The sequence below is a fragment of the Neovison vison genome, chromosome 14, assembly GCF_020171115.1.
Source record: "Neovison vison isolate M4711 chromosome 14, ASM_NN_V1, whole genome shotgun sequence".
Lineage (NCBI taxonomy): Eukaryota > Metazoa > Chordata > Mammalia > Carnivora > Mustelidae > Neogale > Neogale vison.
In genome coordinates, this window is record NC_058104.1 from 35,897,527 (window position 1) to 35,923,775 (window position 26,249).

Here is a 26,249-nt window from a genome sequence, read left to right on the forward strand (position 1 = left end):
TGACTCAGGCCTCTGCCGCCCCACACCCGGGCCACTCTGTGCAGAGCGGAGGACCCGCAGACCGGCCACCTCCACCGTCCTGCGCAACCCCCTGCCTGCTCTAGGTGCACAGCCACGGGAGGCGAGAGAGGCACGGCGCAGGCGGCGGCCCCTGAACCGCCAAACCAAGGTGCGGGCCGAGCTGTTCCTGCAGGGCTGACGGGGCAAGGAGGGGCAGGGCACTCTGGGAGTCTCTGGAGGCTGGAAATACCCAAAGCCTCCCTGGAGGTCAGTTGTCTGCGCCGGCGTAGACATCCCTGAAATGCACCAAGGATCCTCTCTCCTAGCTGGATGGATGCGTCTGACTGTACTTTTCCCCTCAATGGAAAAGATGCTATTGCGTGGAAAGCTCATGCCGCCACCGGACTTTGTGTACTGCGACCCTACTTAGGGGGAAGTCCAGGGCCCGGTGCATTTTCTGGCCGCAGGCCCCTGGGTGCAGCCGGGCAGGAGCATGCACTAGGGGCCGCCCCAGGACAGCCAGCAAAGCAGGGGAAGGAGGGCAAGGGCCCAAGCCTGGTGTGGGAAGTTGCAGGGATCAGTGGCTGGGACCCAGACCAGGGGCCCCAGGGTCTTGGCTGCTTGGAACTACCTGAGCGGCGGTGGCGCGCGCGCGCGCGCGGGAGCGCGGGAGCGCGCGCGAGGTGGGGAGCGCGGGAGTGCGAGCGAGGTGGGGGGCAGCGCGGGAGCGCGCGCGAGGTGGGGACGCGGGAGCGCGCGCGAGGTGGGGACGCGGGAGCGCGCGCAAGGTGCTGCTTAGAAACGGGGGCGGTTGGCTTTTGATTCTTAGCCTCGCGCAGGCAGGGGTTCTGTGACACTTGGCGGGGTAGTCCGGCTGGACTGGACGCTTTCTCACCGCGGACCAGGGCAGTTGTATGACCGCCAGATGTTCTCCTGGGCTGGTGGTCTGGGCTGTGGCCTAGGCCATACCCTAGGGGCCGTGGACAGCAGCCACACCTCTTTGACCAGGGACATCTCTGATATTCACAGACATGTGCTGGGGAAAGGGACTTTCCCTGGGGACACCATGGATCTGGCTGATGTCATCTCATCCCAGACACAGATCAACAGACGCCTCCCTGAGACAGACACACTGGAGGCTGAAGTGACTCACTGGAAGATGTTGTGCCCGTGTTCCACCCAGGGACCAAATACCGTCGACCCAGAAACAGTGTGGACACTGAAGAGCCACATCAGGGACCTACAGCAGAAGCAGATACGGGACATGGACAAACATCAGCTGGAAGTGGCCGTGTTGCAAAACACCCACCGGCAGAAGCTAGCAGACCTCACTGACCGGCACCGCAAACAACTAATGGACTATCGACGACAGGTGGAAGACCTGCAAAACCAAGGTGCTGCCGGGAACGTGAACCGTGACCTTCTTGAGGAGAGGGAAAGGGATCTCAGAAGGCTGAAGCAGCAACTTACACAAATGCAGCGGCTGAACGACAGTCTGAACAACCTTGCTTCGGATCTCCGAGCAGAAAAGGAGAAGTTGGTTCGTGAGCTCCGACAGGCAACACATCAGCTGGAGGAATCCGTTCTGCGCAACAACGAGGATTCCCTAAAGAACAACGTTGCCGTGAGGGCTTTAAAGGTAGAGAAAGGACGGTTAGTGGCAAAACTGTGTCGGGCCGAAAAGAAGCTTTGCCAACAGAAGACCGAACAAAGCCTCAGAGAACGGGCACCGGCAGATAATGGCCATTTCACTAAGCTCGGTCAGGAGAAAGACCTGGAGATACTCCACCTCCGGGAGAGGATCGAGCAGATGGACGCAGAGCATCAGGAAACGAAGGAACTGCTGTCCTTTGCTTTGGAGGAGCACAAGCAATTGGCAGAGTGCCTTAGGGAGCAAGAGGAGTACATCAAAGAACTCCGAGAAAGGCCAGAGCTTCAGGAGGAACTCGGCCAGTCGACCGAAACCTTCAGAAGCCGTGACATCCTACCCCCATCCGGGGAGGACAAAGACACGCGTCTCCCATCCACGACAGACCAACACCCTCGTGTGGACGAAGACCTGGAGCGCCTCACCCGACAGAGTCGCGCTGTCCCTCTGGTTGACCCGAAAATCCTCGAGGAGATTGAAGAACTCGAGTGTGAGGTCCTTCAGCTCAGCAGGTTAAAAGATGATCTCGAGGAGGAAATCCAAGAACAACAGAAGATCATTCACAACCAGCAGCAGGGGAAGAGAGCACTGCTTCAGGCCTTACAGGAGCAGAAGGAGAAGGTGGACCGCCTTCAACACCGGCAGGAGGCGACGAACGCTGAACGCGCTCAGCTCCTCGCGGCCAAAGACGAGCTGATTCGGAATCTGCAAGTCACGCTAGAAGAGCTGAAAGCCCAGTTGCCCGACGAAAGCCCGCACATTCCGAGGCAACCCTGGGAGGATGAGGAAGTGCGAGCAAGCCAGCCTCTCCCCAGAGAGAACGGAGGGGACGAGCGTGATCCATCTCAAGCTGAAATTCAAAGGCTAGTCCAAGGAATCAAAGAACAGGAACTGGCGAGGCAGCTTCTCACTGAAGAGAACATCCGACTGACCGCGCAAGTGGATCGGCTCTCCAAAGAGGAGATCGGGAAACTCACTCGGATCATCCAGCAAAAGGATGTGGAGATTCAGGGTCTCTCCAGCAGAATCTCTGAGGCTTCTCACAGCCAGAACAGGCACGTGCAACAACTTCAGCAGCAGTTGCAAGAGTGTGCTTTGAAAAGCGAACAGATCTTGGCCATCCTGAACGAGAAGATGAGGGAGAAGAGCAATCTGGAAAGGGACTATCACGAAATGACCGATCGACTTGCTGCCAAGGAAGCAGACCTCCAGAGGGTGCAAGAGGAAAATCAAAAACTGTCCACGAGAGTGGAAAGCAGCGGCCAGGAGGGGTGTAGCGAAAGGATTCGGGATCTGGCCCACGCGGTTCGAGAAAAAGACCTGGAAGTGGAGGCGTTAAGTCAGATATGCCAGACTTTATGGAGGATCCTGCAAACACCCAGCCCTGGTCATGAGGTTCGAGGAGGTCGAATCGATCAGTTCCAGCAGCTTCTCCAGGAACGGGACACGTTATCACAGCGAGTGAAGGTCATGGAGGAGTGGAAAGAGCAGGTGCGGACCACGGTCCAAACTCTGAAGCGCGAGTCACCCCAGCTTCAGAGAGATCTGCGACAACTGCAGGCGTGGGCTCGCACCAACAGCGAGAACGTTCTGAAACTGCAGACAGCCTCTCTTGACCAGATCCAAACTTCCCAAGGACGGGACGTAAACTTACAAGAGCTAGAGAAGGAACTGGCCCAACTTCAGCTCCGCATCGGGGAGCTCTGCAATGCCGAGGACCTCCTTTTAGGGAACCTCGATGTGATTTTCCTCCAGACCTCCAGCGACTCCCTGAAGGCCGGGAAATCTGACCCAGTGAGGGAGTCCTCTCAGGTGATCAGAGAGGAGGTCGAAGAGCTCAGAAAATCAGGGCAAGGAAAAGAGACCATGATTCGAACCCTCCGGGAAGATCAGCAGAGATGGATTGCTTCAGGGGCTGCCACGGGGGAAGGAGAAGGCAAACCACGGGAACACGGCGATTCCGATTCCCACACGGAACAGCTGCAGGAGAAACCGGCCGTTCTACAAAACTCCCTTCGGGCTCAGGAGCTCCGAATCCAAGCGGAAAGTGAGGAGCTGCTTTCTTCACAGGAGCAGCTCAGTGGCCAGCTGAGTGAGAACGAGCTGCTGAGGCAGGCAGTCACCAATCTGAAGGAGAGGATAGCAGATCTCGAAGTGGACGTGTGTCGGCTGAAAGAGGAAAACGCAAAGATCGTGGAACGATCTAGAGAAAAGGACATGGAAAACCAGGCGTTGCAAGAGACAAATCGGCTGCTTTCAGTGACGCAGAGAGAGGCGGCATCCCAGCATGCTGCGATGAGAGAGAAGGCACTGGCCCTGGAGCAACTGTTGCAAGAGAGAGAAGAGGGCGAGACCGGGGAATTGAACCGGCTCGTCGACGCCGTTCGGTCAATGCAGGACAAGGCAGCTGTGTGTCAACGGGAGAGAGAGGACGCCGTGTCGGCACTGACACAGAAAGAAACGGAAACCTGCGCCCTCCAGAAGGAGGTTCACCGGTTACGAGAGAGAGAACGGCGCCTCACCCAGGAGCTGGAGAGAGGGCGGCACCTCGCTGCAGAAGCCCAAGATTCTCGTCGCCGGCAAGCTTTGGCCTCCGAGGACCAAGTGGCTCAGCTAAGAGAGGAAGTGACGGTCTTGCAGGGAAAACTCGCTTTGTCTTCCGCTGCCATGGAAAAGGCCGGCCACGGAGCCCGTCTGCAGGCAGAGTCGCTGCGGGCGCAGTTGCACGTGGTCACCCAGCAGAAGGAGGAAGCTGTGCTCCGGCTCGCCGCCTCCCAGGAAGAGGGAAGGCGCTGCCATCAAACACTAGCGAGCCTGAAGCTGGAACTGGCCGAACGGATGGAAGAGGCAGACGCCCTAGAAGGAAAACTGAAGTCCTTACGGGGACGTTTGCATCAAACAAATGCCGACTTGGAGGTGAAGGAGGACCAACTCCAAGAGCTCAAGAAACAGAATGAGGTCCAGCAGGAAATGCTGGAGGACACACAGAAGAAACTGATGACCTTTGTCAGTCAGTCCGAAGGAACGGTGGACAAAACCCTCCTAAGGAGACTCTTCGTGGGATCGTTCCAGGCAGCTGATGCGGAACGGCAGGAAGCCTTGAGGTTGATGGCAAGCACGCTGGGGATCCGAGAAGACCAGCTGCGGCAGCTGCGCAGCCGAGAGCCCGCGGGTGTGCCCAGCGGGGTGACTGGGGGGCCTGGACCCAGAAGCGCCCCCAGCACCCCCGCGAAACCAAATCACCGAGCTGTGGCCAATCGTTCCTTTTCAGAACTTTTTGTCCAGTTTCTAGAAGTGGAATCTCATTCGGCTTTTCCAGCGCCCAAACCCTCTGCTCGTGACGTGAAGCCCCCAGACTCGGGAGGAAGGGGAAAACTGCCTAAGAAACAAGGCCCATCACGACTGAACGCTCCCCTGGCATCCACACCCGGAAAAAAGGAGGTCAAGCCCCGCACCACAGCTGTGTCTCTTATTGACCCACCCGGACCGGAAATGGATGGATCGGAGCACCTTCTTCTAAATGCTGTCACTGATGCTTTACCCACGTACACGCCGCGTATACTATCGCCTGCCCAGAAGGTTGGAAAGGCGGCGGCCAAAGACCTCTCCAAGAAATAGACGACTGTGCGCCAGAGTGACACCGCGCTTTGAAGATCCCAAGTCACTCTGTGTGTCTACCTTATCTCCTAATGTTCTTTTTCAAAATGTCAAATGTTCACGGTTTTGCTTTCAGCTTAAGAAACCTATTCTTTTATGACTTAACAAAAACGGGGATCCTGACCTGTGACCGGATCCTAGGACCCCGGGATCATGACATGAGCCAAAGACAGACGCTTAACAGACTGAGCCACCCAGATGCCACAGCAGGGGTGACGTTCCTAGGACAGTCGACACTGATGGCCTTGGAAGCTGTGGTCTGTAATGCTGGAAGGTGTACACAAGGGCCAAACCTCTATGTATACCCTATGCAGAGAACACATCAACTTGTTTCAGTGTTCCAAATGGATCAGACAGACGAGCGCACAATCCTCGGATGGGAAACGAGGTGAATAGCACAAAAGTACACGATGAAGATATGGTTAAAAAAAAAAAAAAAAAAAGTAAGTTCGCTTTTCCCAGCTAAGTCTCATTTCTCTTGGTTTATGTTTTATTTTCTAATTTTTAAAAATCATTTCCTTTTCTGTTGTCTGCAAAGGCACGCTATGGCTAACCTGATTTCTCTCGGGCCTTATGTATGTTGGCCTGCTTAGGAGCATGCTATTTATTCTCTGACTTGCTCCCCCCTCCAACCCCGCCGAATCACTCTGCCTTGGAGACCATTTGAAATGGGAATGAATGCCATCTTATTCTTAAATTGAAAACCCAGCAGCTGATGGTTCTACCCTAAGCTATAGAAGTAGCTCCTCTTGATCATCCTTTAAGCGGTTTTTAACTGGAATGTCCATGGTCAACTCCCTTGTTCATTTCTTCAGGAGCCCCTTCAAATCTTCATTGGCTGGGTCATTGCACAGGCTGTCAGGGAACCGGAGTTTACTTGGGAAGAAACTGTGCCTGGTCCCTGTGCTAAGGAGGGCTTGTTGGCCAGGGGATCTGATCTGTGGGAGCAGAGCGGGAAGGGAACTTGGAGTGAGGCCATCTGAGGCCCTCCAAAGTTACCGGATGCCAAGACAACACTTCCTATGGAATCTTCATCTCAGGCTTTCCATCAGAACGGACTCTGATATGCGGACATCCATTTCCTGCTGAGACGCTTAAGGCGTACGACAGGGGCTTCTCTAGGATGTGAAGCTGTCATGTGACCAGGAGGGAGACGGGGGTCATCAAATCCAAAATGTAATTAACTTCCATTGATGTTCACGCAGTTGATCCCAAGGGAATCGCTGGCTGGTCAAGGGCTAGAAGGAAGAGCTGACGTCCTCCAGCACCATGGAATCTGGCAATGCACTGTGGACAGAAGCCCCCACCTCCACCTGCAGGTAGGATATGCAGACTTTGGCTTCAGCCTGTAGCAGGAAGGCCTTGGGAACGGTATTAAGCTGGTGGCGGTGGGGAAGGGGGGGGTTTCCCATGACCCAGAGAAGAACAGACAGCTGGAGAGGAAGGCTCAGAGTCTGTGAGAGATTCTGTTTCCAGGAGAGCCCAGTGCATGGCCAGCAACTGCTGCTCTCATGGTCTCTAACCAGGGCCGAGGAGGGCCGTTTCTTGCATTGGGAGCCCACGGACGACTGACAGATAGCGTGGGTGGTCCAGGGACTCCGGGAAGCAGGAGAGGAGGCTGCTACAGCCTTTTGACCGGGGCACGAACAGGTGGTTTTTTCCTCAAGCTTTTGTTTTTGTAGTTGAGAGAGCGCTCTGGCTGGAAAAGGGGGTGAAAGGGAGAGGGAGAAGCAGGCTCCCCGCCGAGCAGGGAACCCCCCTGCCAGGCTCCATCTCAGGATCCCGAGATCAGGACCTGAGACAAAGGCAGACGCTTCACCAACTGAGCCACCCAGTCACCCTCAACAGGTCAATTTTGCTGGCCCAGATCCTAGAGCCTTCTGTTGAGGGGAGACCCTCCCCCCTCAGCGTGGGCTCGTTAACGAGGAACAGCTGAAATGGGTTTCTGTAAAATTTATAAACAAGGTACATGTTGCCTCCAGTACCCAAAGAGTACTGAAAGATGTTGGACTTGCATGTCCTTTTTTCTTCTTAAGGATTTTATTTAGTGACTTGATAGAACACGAGAGAGAGAGAAAGACACAGAGAGAGAGTACAAAGGGCTGGTAGGGGCAGAGGGAGCGGGAGAAGCAGACTTCCTGCTGACCAGGGAGCCTGATGCAAGGCTTGTTGCCAGGACCCTGAGATCAGGATCTGGGCCCAAGGCAGACCCTGGACTGACAGAGACACACTTTGTAGGTCCTTAACAAGCGCGTCAAACAAATATCCTCACAGTAGGATCTCCTGAATGTGATGTCCCATCTGTATTCCTGAAGACAGATGAAGGCGATAAGATCCTGCCCACAAAGTTTGCCTGTGAGAGCAGAGCGGTTTGGGTGCCCCGCGCATTAACAAGGTAAACCCTGTCTCCTTCAAGGTCAAGGCACATGCCACTGAGAGGCACCGAACAGACCATACTGGCCAAATGTATTACAGCAAACTATTCACCATCTTTCAATTTGTGGGGCTCCCTCATGGCTTTTTAAATGACTTAATTCCAAAGAGAAAGCAAGAGAAAAAGCTAGCAAAGGAGCGGGGGCACGGGGTGGTGGCAGGCACAGAGAGGCAGAGGCAGAGGCAATCCCAAGCGGACTCCACCCTGAGCACATAGCCCGACCTACGACCCTATCCCATGACCCTGAGATCCTGACCTGAGCCAAAAGCTCAACCCACTGAGCCCCCCAGGTGTCTCCGGTGTTTTCAGGGTACAGGGCTTTATTTTATCAGGTATGGGAAGACAAGCAGATCTACAAGGAACTCTCACAACGCAAGAAGCGTTCATCGACTCCCTGATCCCGAGAAAGGAGGTCCCGAGAGCCATGGAGGGCCACCCAGGGAAGCACCAGGGGCGGTCAGGAGAAAGAGGGACTGAAGGGACAGGCAACACGGGCAAGACCCTTTACTGTGGTTTCCGTGGCAAGGGGCAGGTGAATCCGGGTCAGCACATTTAAGACTGCCCAGTCGGTGTCACGTCCGTGGGTTCCGGGACACGGTGGTGTCTGTCTGGAGTAGTCTGTCCCTGCCCCTGGGGTGATCAGGGCAGGGGAGAGTGGCCCAGAGTAAGAGTTTCTTACAAGAGGTGGCTGGGGGTAAAGGCTCCAAATTGGTTGCTTTACATGTGAAAGCTCTGCCTGTAGGCAAGCTGCTGACCATCTCTAGGAATTCGGTAAGTCTGCCAGGCAAAGTCCCTCCACCAAAGTCAGCAAGGCCCGAGATGTCAAAGCAGGAAATACAGAAGGTAGAATCTATGGTTATTGTACTCGCTACAAACAGAACGTGAATGAAGTCCCTGAAGGTTAGCCAACCGGTGCATCTTAGCAACATCACACTTCATTCAGAACCTATGTCGTAGAGGCACAGAAGGCCATCGGCCTCCTTTGAATTTTGCCAATTAAATTATTTTAGTGAATTTACGATTTCCTTTTTATTTTTTATGTGTGAGAGATTTGATGGATTCATTTAAGAGGGCGAGAGAGCGAGAGAGCGAGCAAGCAAGTGGGACAGAGCAGGGCCCAGCGGGAGGAGCAGCAGGGAGAGTCAGAGGGAGAAGCAGACTGACTCCTTGCCCAGCAGGGAGCTTGACATGGGGCTCTATTCCAGGATCCCGGGATCAAGACCTGAACTGAAGTCAGATGATTAACCACGTGAGCCACCCCGGTGCCCTTGTCAATGCTGGATTTACAACTGGCTCAAATTCTGAACCCATGTTGAATTAGTCGTGCCCCCCCCCCACCCCGTATTCAGTTTTCTCTCCTCCACTCCTCCTTTGCTTGGGTTTGTGTCTTCCTGGATATACTTGTGGGCTGGGGGAGTGTCTTTTGCCCTGCTCCTCGTTCTCGGTTTTTTCTTCCAGAGAGTCTCAAATCCGCATCATCAGCCCTGGGGCTTCTGTCGCGGCGATGGTCGTATGGTTTCCAGTCTCCTGGCGTAAGTCCAGGTGGGAACTGATCCCCTCACTGTGCCATTCCCACATTTCCCTGCGTCGGGGCCTCCCTCCTTTGCACCCACAACACAGAGGGTCACCCCCAGGGCTGTGCTTGGGGTGTGCTTTCCCCCAGAGGATCTGGACGTCAGCATCAAGCACTGGCCCAACCCCCAGTCCCTGGAACTGAAGCACACCAGTCAGCATGTCCTGCGGTTGCCAACCTCAGGGGGGAGCCCTGGAGACCAAGACAGGCCACATGCAGGTCACATGGCGGAAGACCCAGATACAGTCCATTCTCATCCATTCTCACCTTGCTGGCAAGGAGGGGACATTCGTTTGGAAATGGATGGCGACCTCCACGTGAGGTAACAGAACACGGGCCAACACGCAAGCTGGCCAGCGATGGCCAGTTCCCTCCCAGATCGTGCCTGTCACCTCCGAAGCCAGTTAGTTAGCGAAGGAGCAGGTCAAGCTGACCCCCGCGTCCTCATTTAACATAGGGACACCGTGTGTGTGATGCCGCCTGTTTGAATCACCATCTCCTCAGGTCCCCGATGAGAGAGAGAGACTCCTGCTCCAGACTTGTGGGACGCCCTGACACCCGACACGTGTGATTGACAACAGTTTCCTAGTCACAGACCCTCGCGCTTCAGGGGAGGAGGATACCACACACCGTGCAGGACTGCACAGACATCGCGCGTGAGAACAGAGAGAACCAGCAGGGCCTCGGAAGGCAAGACTTGCTTCTAGAAACCAGAGGGTGTGGCAAGTCCTGGTGCCCACGGGAGGGTGTGAGTGGCTGGCCTGGGGAATTCAGTGGGCTTCTAGGGAACTGAACGCTGCTCCCCCAAAACCAATAGGCACTAGGGCTAGTCCCTAGGAGGAGAAGGGTGTTTGGTGAAGAGACCTCCCCCGTGAGGGAAGAGGGAGAGGAGAACGTGCATGACGCCATTCGGGTCCCTCCTTGATCTTCCGGGTGTCACACGACAGCCCTTGACACGGAATCTTAATTGCAGGCCTGATGCCCCAAGAGGGTACGACAAATTCTTCTAGAACTAATAAGGCAACTTCACAGAGAAACAGTATACGGGATAAACACATAAAGGTACGCGGAATTCCTCTATGCCAGCAACGAATATGGAGGCTCCACAATCAAACACACCTTCACAAAGAAACTACTTCGTACAAAGAAACTACTTCGGGATAAATCTAACAGTGCCTGTCCAGGCATCCCACGCCGAAAGCTCTTTAGCACTGATAAAGGAAGTCCAAGATATAAATCAATGGAGAGATACACCATGTTCGGGCCTGGAAGACTAAGCATCGCCACGATGTCGATTCTCCCCAGACTGAGAGAGAGATTTAACGCCATTTCTATCAAAATCCTGTCAGCTTCGTTTGTTTTCGTAGAGACAGACCAAAATATTCTAAAATGTATGTGGAAGGACAAAGGAATTAGAGTAGTTTCGAAACCGGTTTTGAAAAGAATAGTAATTTGGGAACACAAGTGTTTAGAGTTTCCGAACTTAGTAGTAGTTGTAATAAGGAAGCCCGTGTTGGTATTTGCAGAAGGACAGTCCCACACAACAGAACAGAACAGAACAAAGAATCCAGAAAGAGTCCCCACAAATATGCCCACCTGAGTTTTGAAAAGGGTGCTAACGCAATTCCATTCCAGACAGCTCGGTTTTGTACCGACTACGGCCACCTAAAGCTTGCGATGAACTCAGACAGGCCACCCTCAGAAAACAGCAGCAGCAGCAGCAGCAGCAGCAGAGGAGGAGGAGGATGGTGGTGTGACCGAGGTCCTACCAGGTGGGAATGGGAGAGAGACTGTGTGCCCAGGGTTGTGTGGGCGGGGCCCCAAGACCCATCCAGCGATGCCTTCCGAAGGCCAAGGCCGAGGGAGCAGGGCAATTGTCCATTCAGCGTGTGGGCCCAGCACCCATGAGCGGGAAGGTGGTTAGGACAGCTGACGGGCGGGGCACTGAGACACTTCAGCTGAGTCTGAGCAAAAGCACCTCCCGTCTTCCAGGCTTCTGTGAGGCTTGCTTCTTGTCTGGCGTCTCAAGACCCCACAGCCTTGTCCCGGTGGGCGCAGCACCTCACAACCTCCAGACCCATGGCCACTGGTCGGAGGACACCCCTTTGCAGCTCCTGAACGTCGTCCTCAAGGTCGGCGCGGAGGACGAAGAAGTGAGCAGCCCTTGGGAAGATGCTTCTCTGCACGGAGGTACCTGTACGGCATGACGTCAGGGCCCCGTGTCTCCGGGGGGCTGGGGCCTCGCTGGGAGGCGGGCCTGTGTCCCAGAGTACACCGGTTTGCCAAAAGGTAGCCGTCAGCTTGTGTGCCCCTCCTTTCGCAGCTCAGAAGAGCCCAGAACGGGGCTTCACTGACGGAGCTGCTAACTCTGTGGGGGGCCTGGAGACAGCGAGAGTGGAAATGCGGCCGAACCAGGCAGATGAGGTTTCAGCCTTGTTGGGGCTCAAGTCCTGCTAGAAGAGACCGACTTGAAGCCAGTAAGTGGAATGTTGATGAGGGAGGAGTTCCGTTCTCCTTCTTGAGTAGCTTCCGTTCCACTATGGGTTGTCAGGATCCCCGCTGTGCACCTGAGATCAGGCCAGTCAGGGGGGGTGGGTGTGTGTGTGTGTGTGTGTGTCAGTGTGAGTGTGTGTGTGTAGGGGGAATGGCCTTCCTTTTGGGTGGGTCGTGGCTATCAGTGATTAGAACACATGATGAACAGGACTGACGGGATGCGTGAGGGACTCACCACCTGGCTGGCAAAGACAGGAAGGAAATAACGACCCGTGAGATTCGTCATTACTGTTCTGCATGGAGTGCTGAGAAGTACAGGGTGCATTAGAGTTTGTAATTTCCCGAGGAATGTTTAAGCTGAGACCAGGAGGCTAAGAAATCAAGGCGGATGTGGGAAGGTGTTCAGTTAGGGCCGGGAAGGATGTGTACTGTTGAAGGAACTGAGAGAATGTCCTTGAAGCTGGGGCCACGTGGGGACCGTGGGGTGGGGAAAACCAACGTCTGGGGTGACGACTTGTCGCTTTTGTAGGGTCTTGGAAACGAATCATAGTGATTTCAAACATGGGGTCCAGACCCCGAGCAGATCCTACCTCTGCCTCTTATGAGCCGTGCTGCTAAAGCATTGTACGTCTCCGTTCCCTGATGGGACAAATGGGGATGACGAGAATCCCACTTCATAGATGACTGTAAAGAGCAAGTGACATTGAACATGAACAAAACACTTAGCGCCATGTCGGACATGCAGGAGGTGTCAGTGGTGGTTAGTTCAAGAAGTGAAGAAATACACAGCTAAGTTTTGAAGACGTGGTGGCAGTCCGTGGTGACGTTTGTGAACATCAATGGACTCCACGCAACTTCATTTCTTCTCCAGATTTCAGATGCTGTTGACCACATGTGTCACACTGTTGAATTAGAAAGAAATTTTTCTCAAATGGACAGTTATTTGTCCAGAGAGTCTGCAGCGCCACTGAAATGACGAGAGGGAAAGAAAATGCTTTTCAGTACCGTGTCCCACTGAGGTGTGCCTACAATGTCCTGATAAATTGAGTTACTTAGTATTTGTGGGTAACCGTTTGTGGGAACTTGCTTCAAGTCAATGGACTCTAGAGTAACTGAGACACAGAATACGGACAGAGAAGTAGTATGGCTAGAGCTTGGCTTTTCTGGACTCTCTCTGGGACAGGTGTTTTGTTCTGTTTTGTTTTTGTTTTCAGGTAGGAAACATCTTTATCATTGGCCTTGATTCATTCATCACATAGTGTCCAACGTGGATTCCGTATGCTGACAACCTGCCTGGCGCATTACTCCGCTGGCCGCTCCGGTCCAGACGTCAGGCCGTCCCCCGAGGGAAGCCGACCCCACCGGCCCCGAAAGTTCATGCTTGGGGTGCTGAGCGCCAGGCTGTCCCAGGAATGGGCCCCTTGGTCCCTGGCCCTCTATTCCGGCCAGCAGTTCTGGGGAGGCCAAGGCTGGAGCCCGACACTCTCCGTGGTTTCGTGATCGTTTAAGAAAACAGAAGGGACAAACGTTTCACCGTCTTTAAAAACACAGGAGTCTGAGGAGAGAAGCCAAGGTCCGCCGCTTGGCAGCTCCGCGGGAGGACGAAGCATCCGTGTCCCTTGCTGACCCACGCTGCGCCGCCTCCTCATGCCCACGCGGAAGCACGTTTTCAGGCGGCAGTATTGGCACAGGTGGTGCTGGTCGATCTGGCAGCGGCGGTCGGAGCGGCCGGTGTAGCTGTGGTTGCTGTGGATGCCTCCGCTGGAAGCAGCTCTCGCAGCCCTGGCAGGGGAAGACGCTGTAGTGCTTGCCGCTCGACATGTCCCCACACACCACGCAGTCCACCTGCAGCTCCGGCTTCGCCAGGCTCGGAGTCGCTGGCGGCGCCCGCGGGGGAGGCCCAGGAAGCTGCTGGAGGCCTGCAAGGCCCCGCGGCCAGCACTTCCCGAGCTGCCGCCCCCTCTGTGGCCGCACCTTCCCTGCCTGGGCCTCAGGCGGGGCCCCAGCCTCGCTGGCCTTTGCCGGGCCTTTGCCGCCGCCGCCCACCCTGGGAGCCGGCCTCGAGCTGCAGCCGGTTTTCTCTGGGAATAGTTTTTCTCCGTTCTCTGCTCTCCTCGGTCTCAGTTTCCAACGCCTTCCTGCGTCTGCAGCCCAAACGTTGTAGGGGAAGTTTGGGTTTGGAATGGCAGGCTAAATAGCTGTACCCAACCCAGTGCAAACCAGCAAAGCATGAAGGACTTTGGGGTTTTTTTGTCTTTTTTTTTTTTTTTTTTTTTTTAAAGATTTTGTTCACTGGACAGTGAGAGATCACAAGTAGGCAGAGAGGCAGGCAGAGAGAGGGGGAAGCAGGCTCCTTGCTGAGCAGAGAGTCCGATGCAGAGCTGGATGCCAGGACCCTGAGATAGTGACCTGAGCCGAAAGCAGAGGCCTTAACCCACTCAGCCACCGAGGCGCCCCCTGTGGCCACTTTTTAAAGAAAAGACAGATGCTTCTGTCCAACTCTAGACTCAGGGAGTCAGAGCCCTCTGGGATAGGCCCCAGGGTACAAGGACCAAGCATGTTTACCATCTAGATGCATTTCACGACAGCTTTTTTGGCACTGGGCTTTCCATTATCTGAAAAAACATTCAGCGAGATTGGGAGAACCCAATAAACTAACGTTCGATGTAACATTTAGCAGGGCTCTGCCCTTCAGGGTCTGGGATATCGCGAGCTACATGTTTGGTGTAACGTGTTACACACCCTTAGGTCTTGTCAGAAAGGGATGGATCGGGGCGCCTGGGTGGCTCAGTAGGTGAAAGCCTCTGCCTTCGGCGCAGGTCATGATCCCAGGGTCCTGGGATGGAGGCCCGCATCGGGCTCTCTGCTCAGCAGGAAGCCTGCTTCCTCCTCTCTCTGCCTGTCTCTCTGCCTACTTGTGATCTCTCTCTGGGAAATAAATATCTTAAACCTTTAAAAAATAAAATAAATTTTAAAATTTTTAAAGACTTATGGACTGTTTTTTCTTTTGCTTGGTTTTGTATATAAATTTTATGTATTTAACAGAGAACGAGCCAGACAGCATAAGCAGGGGGGACAGCAGGGGGGAGCGGGAGAAGCAGGCTCCCCGCTGAGCAGGGAGCCCAACAAGAGGCTGGATCCCAGGACCCTGAGATCAGGACCTGAGCTGATACCAAGAGTCGGACTCTGAGCCAAACTGAGCCACCCAGGCACCCTTACAGGACCCGCTGTCTTAGGAAAATAAATGGCAAGGCTAAAGAAAGAGCAGGGAGAAAGTGAGGACTGTCATTAGAAGAGGCTCGTGAGACCTGTTAACCAACGGCAAGGTAGGGGTCTTCTTCTCACTCAGGATTTAACAGATACAGAGAGTCAAAATAATTGTGAGATAATCAGATCAATCTGAACTGTGACTTGACACGTCATGCTATCGAGAAACTATTTTGAAATGTTTCAAGAGTGATGAGTCTATCTATGTGTGTGTCGCACAAGGGCAGTTTTGTTCCCTGGGAGATGTTTGGCAACATCTAGGACATATTCGGTGGTCAGAAGCAGGAGTGAGGAAGACACTCTCCCGCCTCTGGTGTGTGGAGACCAGGGGTACTGCTAAGCATCCTAGGAAGCTCAGCACAGGGCCCTCGGCAAAGAACGATGGGGCCCAAGATGTGGGGAGCGCCAAGATTGGGAAACCCCGTTCTGGAGACACATGTTCAAGTAGCTGTGGGTCAAATGACAGGATGAAGATATTTGCTTCAAGGGGCGCTTGGGTGGCTCAGTGGGTTGAGCCGCTGCCTTCGGCTCAGATCATGATTCCAGGGTCCTGGGATTGAGCCCTACATTGGGCTCTTTGCTCAGCACGGAGCCTGCTTCCCCCCCTTCTCTCTCTGCCTGCCTCTCTGCCTACTTGTGATCTGTCAAATAAATAAATAAAATCTTTAATTAAGAAAAAAAAAAAAAAGAAGAGATTTATTCAACACGGGCCTAAATTGGTAACAACGTAAATGTCCAACAACATGTGAATGAAGAAACAGACTGAGTATATCCATACAAGGCCAATGCTATACACCAGTAAAGAAAGAATGAACTACGGATAAATGCAACAAACATGCATGACTTAAACACACCGTCTCACCAAAAGCAGCTAAAACAGTACACACACAATGATCCTATCTAAATGAAATTTTATTTAGAAATTCTGTCCTATATAGTGAGAGAAAGCAGCCTGTGGTTGGCAAAGAGAAGGGTAATGGTGGGGTAAAGGAGTGGGAAGGAGCATGAGGAAACTTTCTGGAGTACTGGAAATGTTTTCATCGGACCATGCTGGTCGTGGTTCTAAAAATGCATACGGTTGTCCAAACTAAAATTATGCATGTACACCTGAAACTAATGTAACACTGCACATCAAATATACTAAAAAATAAAAACAAAAAGCCATACACTTAAAATACACACACTGTACACTATTTCCCTAATAAAACTGACTGTAAGAAGTATCAAGAGAAGAATCCCACTCAGAAGTACATTAGAAGGAGTAAAATACCTAGGAACAAATTTAACCAAGAAAGTGAAAGACCTGCACGCTGAGAACTACAGGACACTGATAAATGAAACTGAGCAGATGCAATTAATGCAAGGATATCCCGTGTTCATGTACGAATGAGTATTATTAAAATGTCCATACTATCCAAATCAACCTACGGCTTCAACGCTATCCCTATCAAAATTCCAACAGCATTGTTCACAGAAAAAGAACAATCTTAAAATTTGTATTAAACCGCAAAACACCCCAAATAGCAAAAAATAAAACAAAAAACAAAAAACAAAAAAACCAGGAGGCACCACCTTTCCCAATTTTAAACTGTTATCGCGAAGATACAGAAATCAAACAAAACGGCATTGGCCATCAAAACAAATACACAGATCAATGAAACAGAGAAGAGTTCAGAAATAAACATATATATATATATATATTAACCACATATAACAAAAAAGCCAAGAATATGCAATAAGGAAAAAAAAAGAGTAACCTCCATAAATAGTGCTGGGAAAACAGGACAGCCACATGCAAAAGAATGAAAGTGGACCACTACCTTACACCACAAACAAAAATTAACTAAAAATGGATTAAAGACTTGAATGTAAGACCAGAAACCATAAAACTCCTAGAAGAAAACATCGACAAGTAAGCTACTTGACTGAGGTCTTGCTGACAATTGTTTGATCTGGCAACAAAAGCAAAAGTAAACAACTCAGACTAAATCAAATTAAAAAACTTCTGCACAGCAAAGAAAAAAACAAAATGAGAAGGCAACCTGGTGAATAGGGGAGAGTATTTATATATCGTGTATCTGCTCAGAGATTAACGTCCAATAGCTATACAACAGATACCGTATCGATGTAAGACATACATCTATCTATATCTTATACAACTCGACAGCAAAATATAGGATTTTAAATATATGATTTAAAAATGCCCAGAGGATCTGAGGAGGCATTTTTCCAAAGGAGACATACAGATGGCCAACAGACACATTAAAAAAAAAAAAATGCTCACCACCACAAGTCATCAGGGAAATGCCAATCAAAACCATAATGAGTTCTATCACCTCACACCCGTTAGAATGGCTACCATCAAAAAGACTAGAAGACCAGACTAGAAGACTAGCAGTAACAACTGCTGGCAAGGAGGGGAAGAAAAGGGAACCCTTGTGCACTGCTGATAGAAAGTATATGATGTAACCACTATGGAAAACAGTATCCTCAAAAAGCTGAAAGTAGAACTACCATAGGATCAAGCAATTCAACTTCTGGTTATTTATCTAAAGGGAACAAACACGATCTCCCAGAGATATCGGCATTTCCATGTTCACTGCAGCACTGCTGACGATAACTGACATATCTCCATCGACAGGTGAAGGGATTTTTACAAAAATCAGAGACACGTGCACATATGTGTGCATGCACATGCACTCACACACAATTGCTCAGGCATAGAAAAGAATGAAGTTTTGCCACCTCTAACAACACAGATGGACCCTGAGGGCATTACACTAAGGGAAGTGAGACAGAAAAAGATACATACTGTATGATCTCACTTAAACATGGAATCTTCAAAACAAAAACAAAAGCAGAAACAAAAACAAACCACCCTGAAAAATACTATGAACTCACAAATACAGAGAGCGGATTGGTGGTTGCCAGAGGCAGGGTGTAGGGGTGGGTAAAACAGGTAAGGCAATCAAAAGGAACAAACTTCCCGTTATCAAATAATTAAGGTCTGGGGATGTAATATACAGCTCCCTATATGACTATAGTTAATACTATAATATTGCATACCTGAAAGTTGAGAGTCATTTTTAAAGGTTCTTATTAAAGAAGAAAAAAAAAAAAAAAAAAAGATGATGTTAACTAGACTTACTATGGTGATCATTTCACAATATTGACAAATATCAAATCATGACATACATATCTGAAACTAATATTATGTTATATGTTAATTATACTTCAATTTCAAAGAGGACACTCATTTTTCAAAAAGTACCTTGATTGGGGTGACTGATGTTTTATAGGTCTACACTTATGTCAGGACTTAATAAATTATACACTGTAAATATGTACACTTTATGGGATGTCAATTCTAATTCAGTAAAACTTCAAGAAAAAAAAAAAAAAAACAAACAAAACCTAAATGGTGCCTTGAATAATTAGTTCCCTCTTCCCTTTCTCATAAATAAATTGCTACAGACAAACACTAAAAATATAGATAACTTTAAAAAAGAAGAAACTTGAGTGAGCTGGGAAAACCGCTTAATCTGAGCCTATGAAACCAACAACAGATGTCCTGATGTCCTTTTCAACTGTGAAACAATAAATATTAGTCAAAATAAGGATCTAGACGGGAAAGCCCACTGTACCAGGAAGTCTCTGACCTAATCTCATTGTCCGCCATCTCTTCCCCAACCAACTTCCAGCCACCAGTGATCATTTAAAACGTCTAGACCTATATAATACTTTTGAAGGATTAAAGAATTTGGCACTCATATACATAAACTATACTTTTTCCCCCAAGGATCTGAGAGAGAGAGAGAGAGAGAGAGAGAGAACGCACGTGTGCGTGAACAGGAGAGGAAGAGAGAATCTCCAACAGACTCTGTGCTGAGTGGGGAGCCTGAGGCGGGGCTTGATCAAAGGACCCTGGGACCATGACCCGAGCTGAAGGCAGAGGCCTTAACCCACAATGTTGTAAATAACATTTTTAAGTTGGTTCTAGGCAGACACATGGGAATGACATTACACTTATACAGAGGTCTGATCAGTCATGGCTTTCGAACACTCTCTCTCACTTTTTGTTTTTTTTTTACTAAGAACATGTTAATGGAGGAAAAACACTTGGGAGAGTTGGTGAGTTTGCAACTTACATCTCCAGCTGCTGCAGCCTGCCAGGCGGTGTAAATCCCAAAGGGTCCAGAATCTCAGTAACTGGCGTTAAAAGCGGAAAACTGCAATGTAACGAAATATTACTGTCTGTCACTTTACCAGGGAAAACAGGGCCCAATTTCCCTAACAGACAAAAGCCTGGGACCTTCCCGGTACAAGCCAAATAGATGAATTATGATTTCACGTAACCAGTTCTGGCAAGGGCCGCAGTGTTTTGGATGCGGGTTACTTCTTTCAAAACCATAATGGTTTTAACATTTTTCACTTAAATCTTTCTAAACCAGACTGCTCGCTTTACTTTTCTGCTGGTATTTTCTAACGTTCTTTGATGATTCAAGGTTAACGTAAACATTTATTTACGAACAGTATTATCACAGCGGCAGGAGGGCTGAGTGGTACACACTGTGGGCTTCAGTATCAGACAAGCCCGCTGTGTTCCCCCTGCTAGTGCCGAGGACCCCTCTTTTTGCCAATTCACTCACACTTCTCCGACAGACAAAAGTCAAAGGGCTGGGGGAAAATGCTCAGCAGACGTTACCAGATATCCAAGGGAGCCGCAAGTTCAGCCTCAGGACTGGGTATTGCTGTCTGCAGTCTGAGCAGAGTGTTACGCTCCCTAAGGTGAACACGAATGCTCAGTGTCGTGTCTCCCAGTGTTTATATGGGCGCTTTACACAAAGATCACCTAGGCTGTTTTTAAAAGTACAGACTTTCAAGTTCCTGTAACAGATTTACTCCATCAGATCCCCATAGATGCAATCCGGAAAGCCGCATTTCAAAAACAATTCCAGGGGATTCTTAGGCATGTCAAAGTTGGAGAACCACTGGCCTAGCCCATAGAAAGCGTAAGAAGAAATGCTCTTTAATGATTTGAAGTTTAATGACCATTTTGAGACTATCCTATTCATACCTCCAATTTCTGGCCAAATGTTAAAGTAGGAATTTCCATGAAATGACATCACTGATCAGAACTGAACTGCAGCCACCCAAAAGCATCCTTGACATTCAGAGGTAAAGAGTAGCGTGAAGAAAAGAGCAGCATGAGCGAGGAAAGAGGAAACATAGAGGGAATTTAAAAAGCGGCAGCTAAATTTAATAAAGGACTAATTTAAGATAACGGTTCTCAAACAATGCTCCAGGGAATTCCAAGGTTCTACAGAGAAAATTCCAAGGCATTCAGTGTCAAGTAAACATTAAATAATTTCTTTAAAGTGAACATTTTTGTGTTCGGCATTGCAGCTGGGAAACTGTATGGGATGAAAAAGGTTCCTCTACTTAAAAAAAAAAAAATTTTTTTTTTTTTTTTAAAACCATCATTTAAGAGAGAAAACCCTCTAAAAGCCTGAGATACAGGAGAACCATTTTAGATTTCTAAATCAACATGACCATATATAATGAACTCTGCTCAAACCAAAAGCCTGATTTCTGGCCTGAGACCCACACATACACCATACATCTGTTTTGTGAATGAGATGCCTACAGGAAAATCATGTTGTCCTTAAAATAATGATCAGTGCCCCTACTCCCTGCGTTCCTTTACAATAAAACTTGTGATTCCTGCCTGTATGCTAATCTATAAGTCTTTTGAGGTTTTACAAAATGTAAAAAGTAAATAGTCCTGTAAAAACTGTTCATCCTCCAGAGACTTTCTTCCTTTTGAAGAGCATGTTCCCAGGAGCACCTGGGTGGCTCAGAGGGTTAAGCCATGACCCCCTTCGGCGTGGGGTCATGATCCCAGGTCCCTGGGATCGAGCCCCGCATTGGGCTTTCTGCTCAGAAGGGCGCCGGATTCCACCGCTCTCTGCCTGCCTCTGTGCTAACTTGTGATCTCTGTCAAATAAATAAATAAAATCCTTAAAAAACAACAACAAACAAAGGGCAAGTTTCCTGGGCAGCTGTCCTGACTTGAGCTTTAATAAGACTCTTTCCTACTTTTAGAGATTCTTTAAGTTTTGTTCATTTTGGACTGACAGTATTAAATAGAGGAAGGAAAGAGGGGTTGACTTTATTTCTACTCCTCACGGTCAAATGGCCAAAGACTACCTGGTGCCATGTACTGTTATGAAATCATGAATAATATTTAATCCTATAATGCAGTATATCTGTTGCCTTTTAAAGGTTTACTATTGAAGGTCATATTACATTGGGCAAACAATGGTCAATCATTAAAGCAGTTCTGCTTACCGATATTTTTTATTCTTTTAAGTATCATGATTTTGAAAGCTTTAGCACTTTACTCACTGTCATAAAAAGTGTGTTCTAGAGTAACAGCTTTTTGTTCCATCATTTTCCTTTTTCTGTTTTAAAGATTTTATCTGAGAGCGAGCAAGCGAGTGCACACTTGCACAAGCAGGGGAAGCAGCAGGCAGAGCAGGCTCCCCAGTGAGCAGGGAGCCTGATGCAGGGCTTGATCTCAGGACTCTGGTTATCCTGACCTGAGCCGAAGGCAGACACTGAACTGACTGAGCCACCCTGGCGCCCCTCATTTTTCTTCTTTACTTAATCTCAAACCGGAGGGGTGGGTGTGTAAACAGTTTCTCCGTGTACATGCTGCACATTTGGTTGGAAAACATGAAGAGCAATGAAATTCATGAAATAGCCACAGGAACACAAGAAAAAAAAAAGAAAACCCAGAAAACAAGACTAATTAGAATCTAGGAAAATGTTTAGTATCTGAAACTTTATTCTAAAGGGCACTGAAGCATGAATTTCTGATTTTTTAAGCATTCCCCTCTTTCTATAGTAGAATAACTGAAAAGACAGTTAAGTTTTTTATTAGACCGTAAAGAACTAACCTCAAGCCTGGTTATCTCTTCAATTTTATGAAGATTTTCTTTGTGTTCACCTTAAATTTTAAAAGCAGATCAACAGGACTACATCATACATACTGAGCCTTTACAAACAAAAAGGACACATGCGGACTATTCAGACTCACGTCAAACGGCTGGTGAACTCCCTTGGCAACAGCCTGGTACAGAGAGCTGGTAGGATTGCTGCCCCTCTTGACATGCGGTCCAGCACCAAGAACATACTGGAGAACACTTAATGCATTTCCTTCCGCACTTCCTGTGGCAGCACTTTCAGCTACAAGAGCAGCATGAGGGCGCCTGGGTGGCTCAGTGGGTTAAGCCGCTGCCTTCAGCTCGGGTCATGATCTCAGGATCCTGGGATCGAGTCCCACGACAGGCTCTCTGTTCAGCAGGAAGCCTGCTTCCTCCTCTCCTCTCTCTGCCTGCCTCTCTGCCTACTTGTGATCTCGGTCAAATAAATAAATAAAATCTTTCAAAAAATAAAATAAAAAAAATTTTAAAAAAAAGAGCAGGTTGGGGTACCAGGTGGTGGGTATTATAGAGGGCACAGCTTGCATGGAGCACTGGGTGTGGTGAAAAAATAATGAATACTGTTTTTCTGAAAATAAATAAATTGGGGGAAAAAAAAAAAAAAGAGCAGCATGAACAAGACTGTCTCCATTCTGCTCTCGGATTTCACCTGGTGCCATTAAGGAGAAAGTGAGGAAGAAAGAGGTTTGGTCACCATTGGCTTTATTCTTCTGTCTTCTCTATGACACAGTATTAACCCAGTAAGATTAAGGTTTTCTGTGGCCTGGTGCTCCCAGCATACCCTCTTGCTCTCCCCACAACACACACACAAAACATGTTTAATATACAACGCCCGAGCAATCTAATCCCTTCCTTCCACACAGAGTCTGTTTGGTGGTAAGTGATCAGGCCTGTCCTACTCCAATACACTACTCTGATGGGACACGTCCTTCTGATAAACCGGCCCTAACAACAAAATGCTTACCTCCACGGTACTTGGCCTTCGTGCCAGGTAAACCGAGCCCACCCCTCATGTTGAGAAACTGTTCTGCAACTTGCTTTAGAACAGGGTGACTCACACCTATTTCAATAGAAACAAAACAGAGCTAGAACCGTAATTTTTAAAATACAAATTGTAAAACATCTGTTTTAAAAATAGTATGTGATTACACAATTCAATTAGAGAACCCGTAAAGAAAACAAGAGTCCCCCCCCGACCATGCTCCTCTCCCAGAGATTCCATTTAGAGTGCACTAATACATACTCATCTAGAACTTTTTTCTATACTTGCATGAATATCATCCTAATTTTCTTTTCTTTTTAAAATGGTGTTATTCTATTTATATTGTTTCTAACTTGTTTTTCATAATGTATATCTGAGTGTTCTAGAGCAAACATTTAACAGCTATCAAGAATTCCATTATGTGGATATACTATCATTTATTTAATCAGTCCCTTCTTGATGGACACAGCATGTTTCCAATCATTGGCTATTAAAACAATACTGCACTGTGCATCAAAGAACACTTTTTTTTTTTGGCTAAATTAAAAATCAATTAACATAGTGTATTATTACTTCCGGGAGTAGTTTAGTGATTCTTGAGCACCCAGTGCCCTCCTTAATGCCACCACCCAGTTACCCCATCCGCCTTCCCTCTTCCTCTCCAGCAACCCTCAGTTTGTTTCCTACAGTTAAAGACTCTCTTTTGGTTTGTCTCCCTCTCCGATTTTGTCTTTTAGTTTTCCTTCCCTTCCCCTATGTTCATCTGTTTTGTTTCTTAAATTCCACCTATGAGTGAAATCATTTGATAACTACTGCCTTTTTCTGAAGGACTTATTTCACTTAGCATAATACGCTTGAGTTTCACCCACACTGTTGCAAACGGCAAGATTTCATTCTTTTTTGATGACTGAGTAGTATTCCACTGTATGTACATATACCACCTCTAAGAACACTTTCAAGAGTGAAATGGACCAACAGACTGGGAAAGAAATGTTTGCAAATGATGTATCTAATGAGGATTTAGTATACAAAGTACATAAAAAACTCTTACAACTCAAAAATAATAATAAAAAACCAACCCAATCGAAAAATGGGCAAAGGACTTGAACAGACATTTCTCCAAAGAAGATATAAAATGCCCCAAAAGCACAAAAAGATGTTCAATGTTATTAGTTCTTAGGGAGACACAAAGGGAATGAGATACCACTTCACAGATGCTAGGATGGCCATCACCAAAAAGACAGGTAACAGTAAGTGCTGGTGATGAAGTGGAGATACTAGCTAGAACCCTTGTGTGTCGGGCAGGGGGGCGGTGGGGGATGTCAAATGCTTCAACTGCATCAGACAACAGTTACCACAGGTCCTGGCAATTTTACTTATGATATACCCTGAAGAAGGAACAGGTTAGAACAGGTGGTTTGAACTAAAACTTATATGTGAATGTTTTTATTACAACAGCCAAAAGCTGAAAACAACGCAAATGCCCAAGTGATGAACAGATGAACAGAAAGTGGTAATTGAGTATTTTAGCCAGAAAAGGGAATGGAACACTGGCACGTGCTACAGTATGGATGGACTCCGAAGAGATGCCAAGTGAAAGAAGTCAGTTATGAAAGGCCATATACTGTAGAATTCCATTTAGATGAAACGTTGGGAGAGTCAACTCTACAGAGACAGGAAGGAGACTGGTTGCCAGGGGCAAGGAGGAGGTGGAATAAGGAGTGACTATAATGAATACAGATTTTTTTGGCGGGAGGGGGCGGTTGATGAAAATGTTCTGAAATTAGATAGTGGTAATAGTTGTAACACCCGCTGAACAGAATAAGACTCATAGAACCGTATACTTTAAAAAGGTGGATTTTATGGTGGTTGAATTGCACCTCAATTATATGGTTATTTACAAAACAAATGAACCAAAAAACAATACTGCAAATAATATCTTGGTGCAATTATTTTGTAAACCTGACCAACTGTTTCTGTAAGATAAATCCTTAGAAACAAAATCGCTTTTAATATAGTAAAATTTTAAAATATTTAAAGAGACCTCCCAAAAATATATGACTTTCTATTCCCACCAACAATTTTTGGGAATGCTTAATTTCTCCAAACCCTGGTTAATACTGGGCAGTGTCAATCTTTTAGTGTTTGCCAATCTCATGGGTTAAAATTTTAACTATCAGGCAAGGCTCTCTTTTACAATTACTGGCTACACACATATACACACACATTTTCCCCATGAATTGTTTGTGCCCTTCACCTACTTTCAATTACATTCTACTTCTTTAAAACAAAAAACTTGTAAAAGCACTTTGCTTATAGAAATTTGCCCTTTATCGTAGATTTTTCAAATACTGTAATAAACTCAAAGCCAGTAGTTTACATAGTTAAATGTTGGATTCTGCTTACTAACACAAAACAACCTACCAATTAAGATCCTATCACACAGTGCCCATCTGACATCAACAGAGGATGTTATCAAATACGGTTCAATCCTGTGCTCACGTAAACTATAGCTTAAAAAGACTGCTCTTAAAGAAACAGACTGACATGCAAGCAATTCCCAACTTACCAAGTCCAACCAAAGCCATTCTCGCACTTGTGAAATGGTTCTGAACAAAGTAATGCAACTGAGAAAATTAAGAACATTTTGTGATGTTATGTTGGTATAGATACAAAAAGCTGTAAAAAATTAAAACAGCAGGGCGACAGAAAATATTCAGGCTTAAAAGCTACTGTAGTGAACTACAGACTGTCTAGTGCTGAATTATACTGCTTTGATTTTTTAAACTATTGATTAAAAGAACTAGAACTTAATGTGGTAATGGTTACATAACGGTGAATATAGTGAAAACTACTAAATTGGGTGCTTTACTTTTTTTTTTTTTATTTTCTTTATTTTACAGAGAGAGTGAGCATACACACACACATGCCCAGGAGTTGGGGGAGGGAGAGAGAGAATCTCAAGAAGGGTCCATGTCCAGTGTGGAGCCTGACATGGGGCTCAATCTTATGACCCTGAGATCATGACTTGAGCTAAAACCAAGAGTCAAACACTTAATCGACGGAGCCACCCAGATGCCCCTAAATTGTACACTTTATGTAGGTGACCTTAATGACATGTGAATTGTATCTCAGTAAAGCTATATTGAGAAAAAAAAAAAGGATTAAAAAACGACCTGAAGGGGCAC

At 48.0% G+C, this 26,249-nt stretch overlaps 2 protein-coding genes across 7 annotated transcripts in view; one reads left to right on the forward strand and one right to left on the reverse strand.

The window, feature by feature from the left end:
- Positions 1–26,249, reverse strand: part of LOC122895788 (aquaporin-8) — a 182,923-nt gene that overhangs the window by 99,202 nt on the left and 57,472 nt on the right. Inside the window, exon 2 of one of the 6 annotated variants that reach the window (XR_006382283.1) lies at positions 19,221–19,301. The exons of 3 other annotated variants lie outside the window; for them this stretch is intronic. The gene's annotated coding sequence lies outside the window, so the exon portion shown is untranslated. Of the gene's footprint in view, positions 1–1,470; positions 1,560–19,220; positions 19,302–22,174; positions 22,355–26,249 lie in introns of those variants that run through there. 2 more of the 6 variants (XR_006382281.1, XM_044233496.1) reach the window with 2 other exon arrangements.
- On the forward strand, positions 1,067–14,076 carry LOC122895487 (thyroid receptor-interacting protein 11-like). The gene is made up of 8 exons (XM_044232913.1): positions 1,067–5,748; positions 6,511–6,624; positions 7,544–7,700; positions 8,945–9,281; positions 10,948–11,084; positions 11,305–11,502; positions 11,636–11,789; positions 13,020–14,076. Exon 1 carries the CDS (start codon positions 1,067–1,069, stop codon positions 5,264–5,266), a length of 4,200 nt encoding a protein of 1,399 aa, XP_044088848.1. The 3' UTR covers positions 5,267–5,748; positions 6,511–6,624; positions 7,544–7,700; positions 8,945–9,281; positions 10,948–11,084; positions 11,305–11,502; positions 11,636–11,789; positions 13,020–14,076.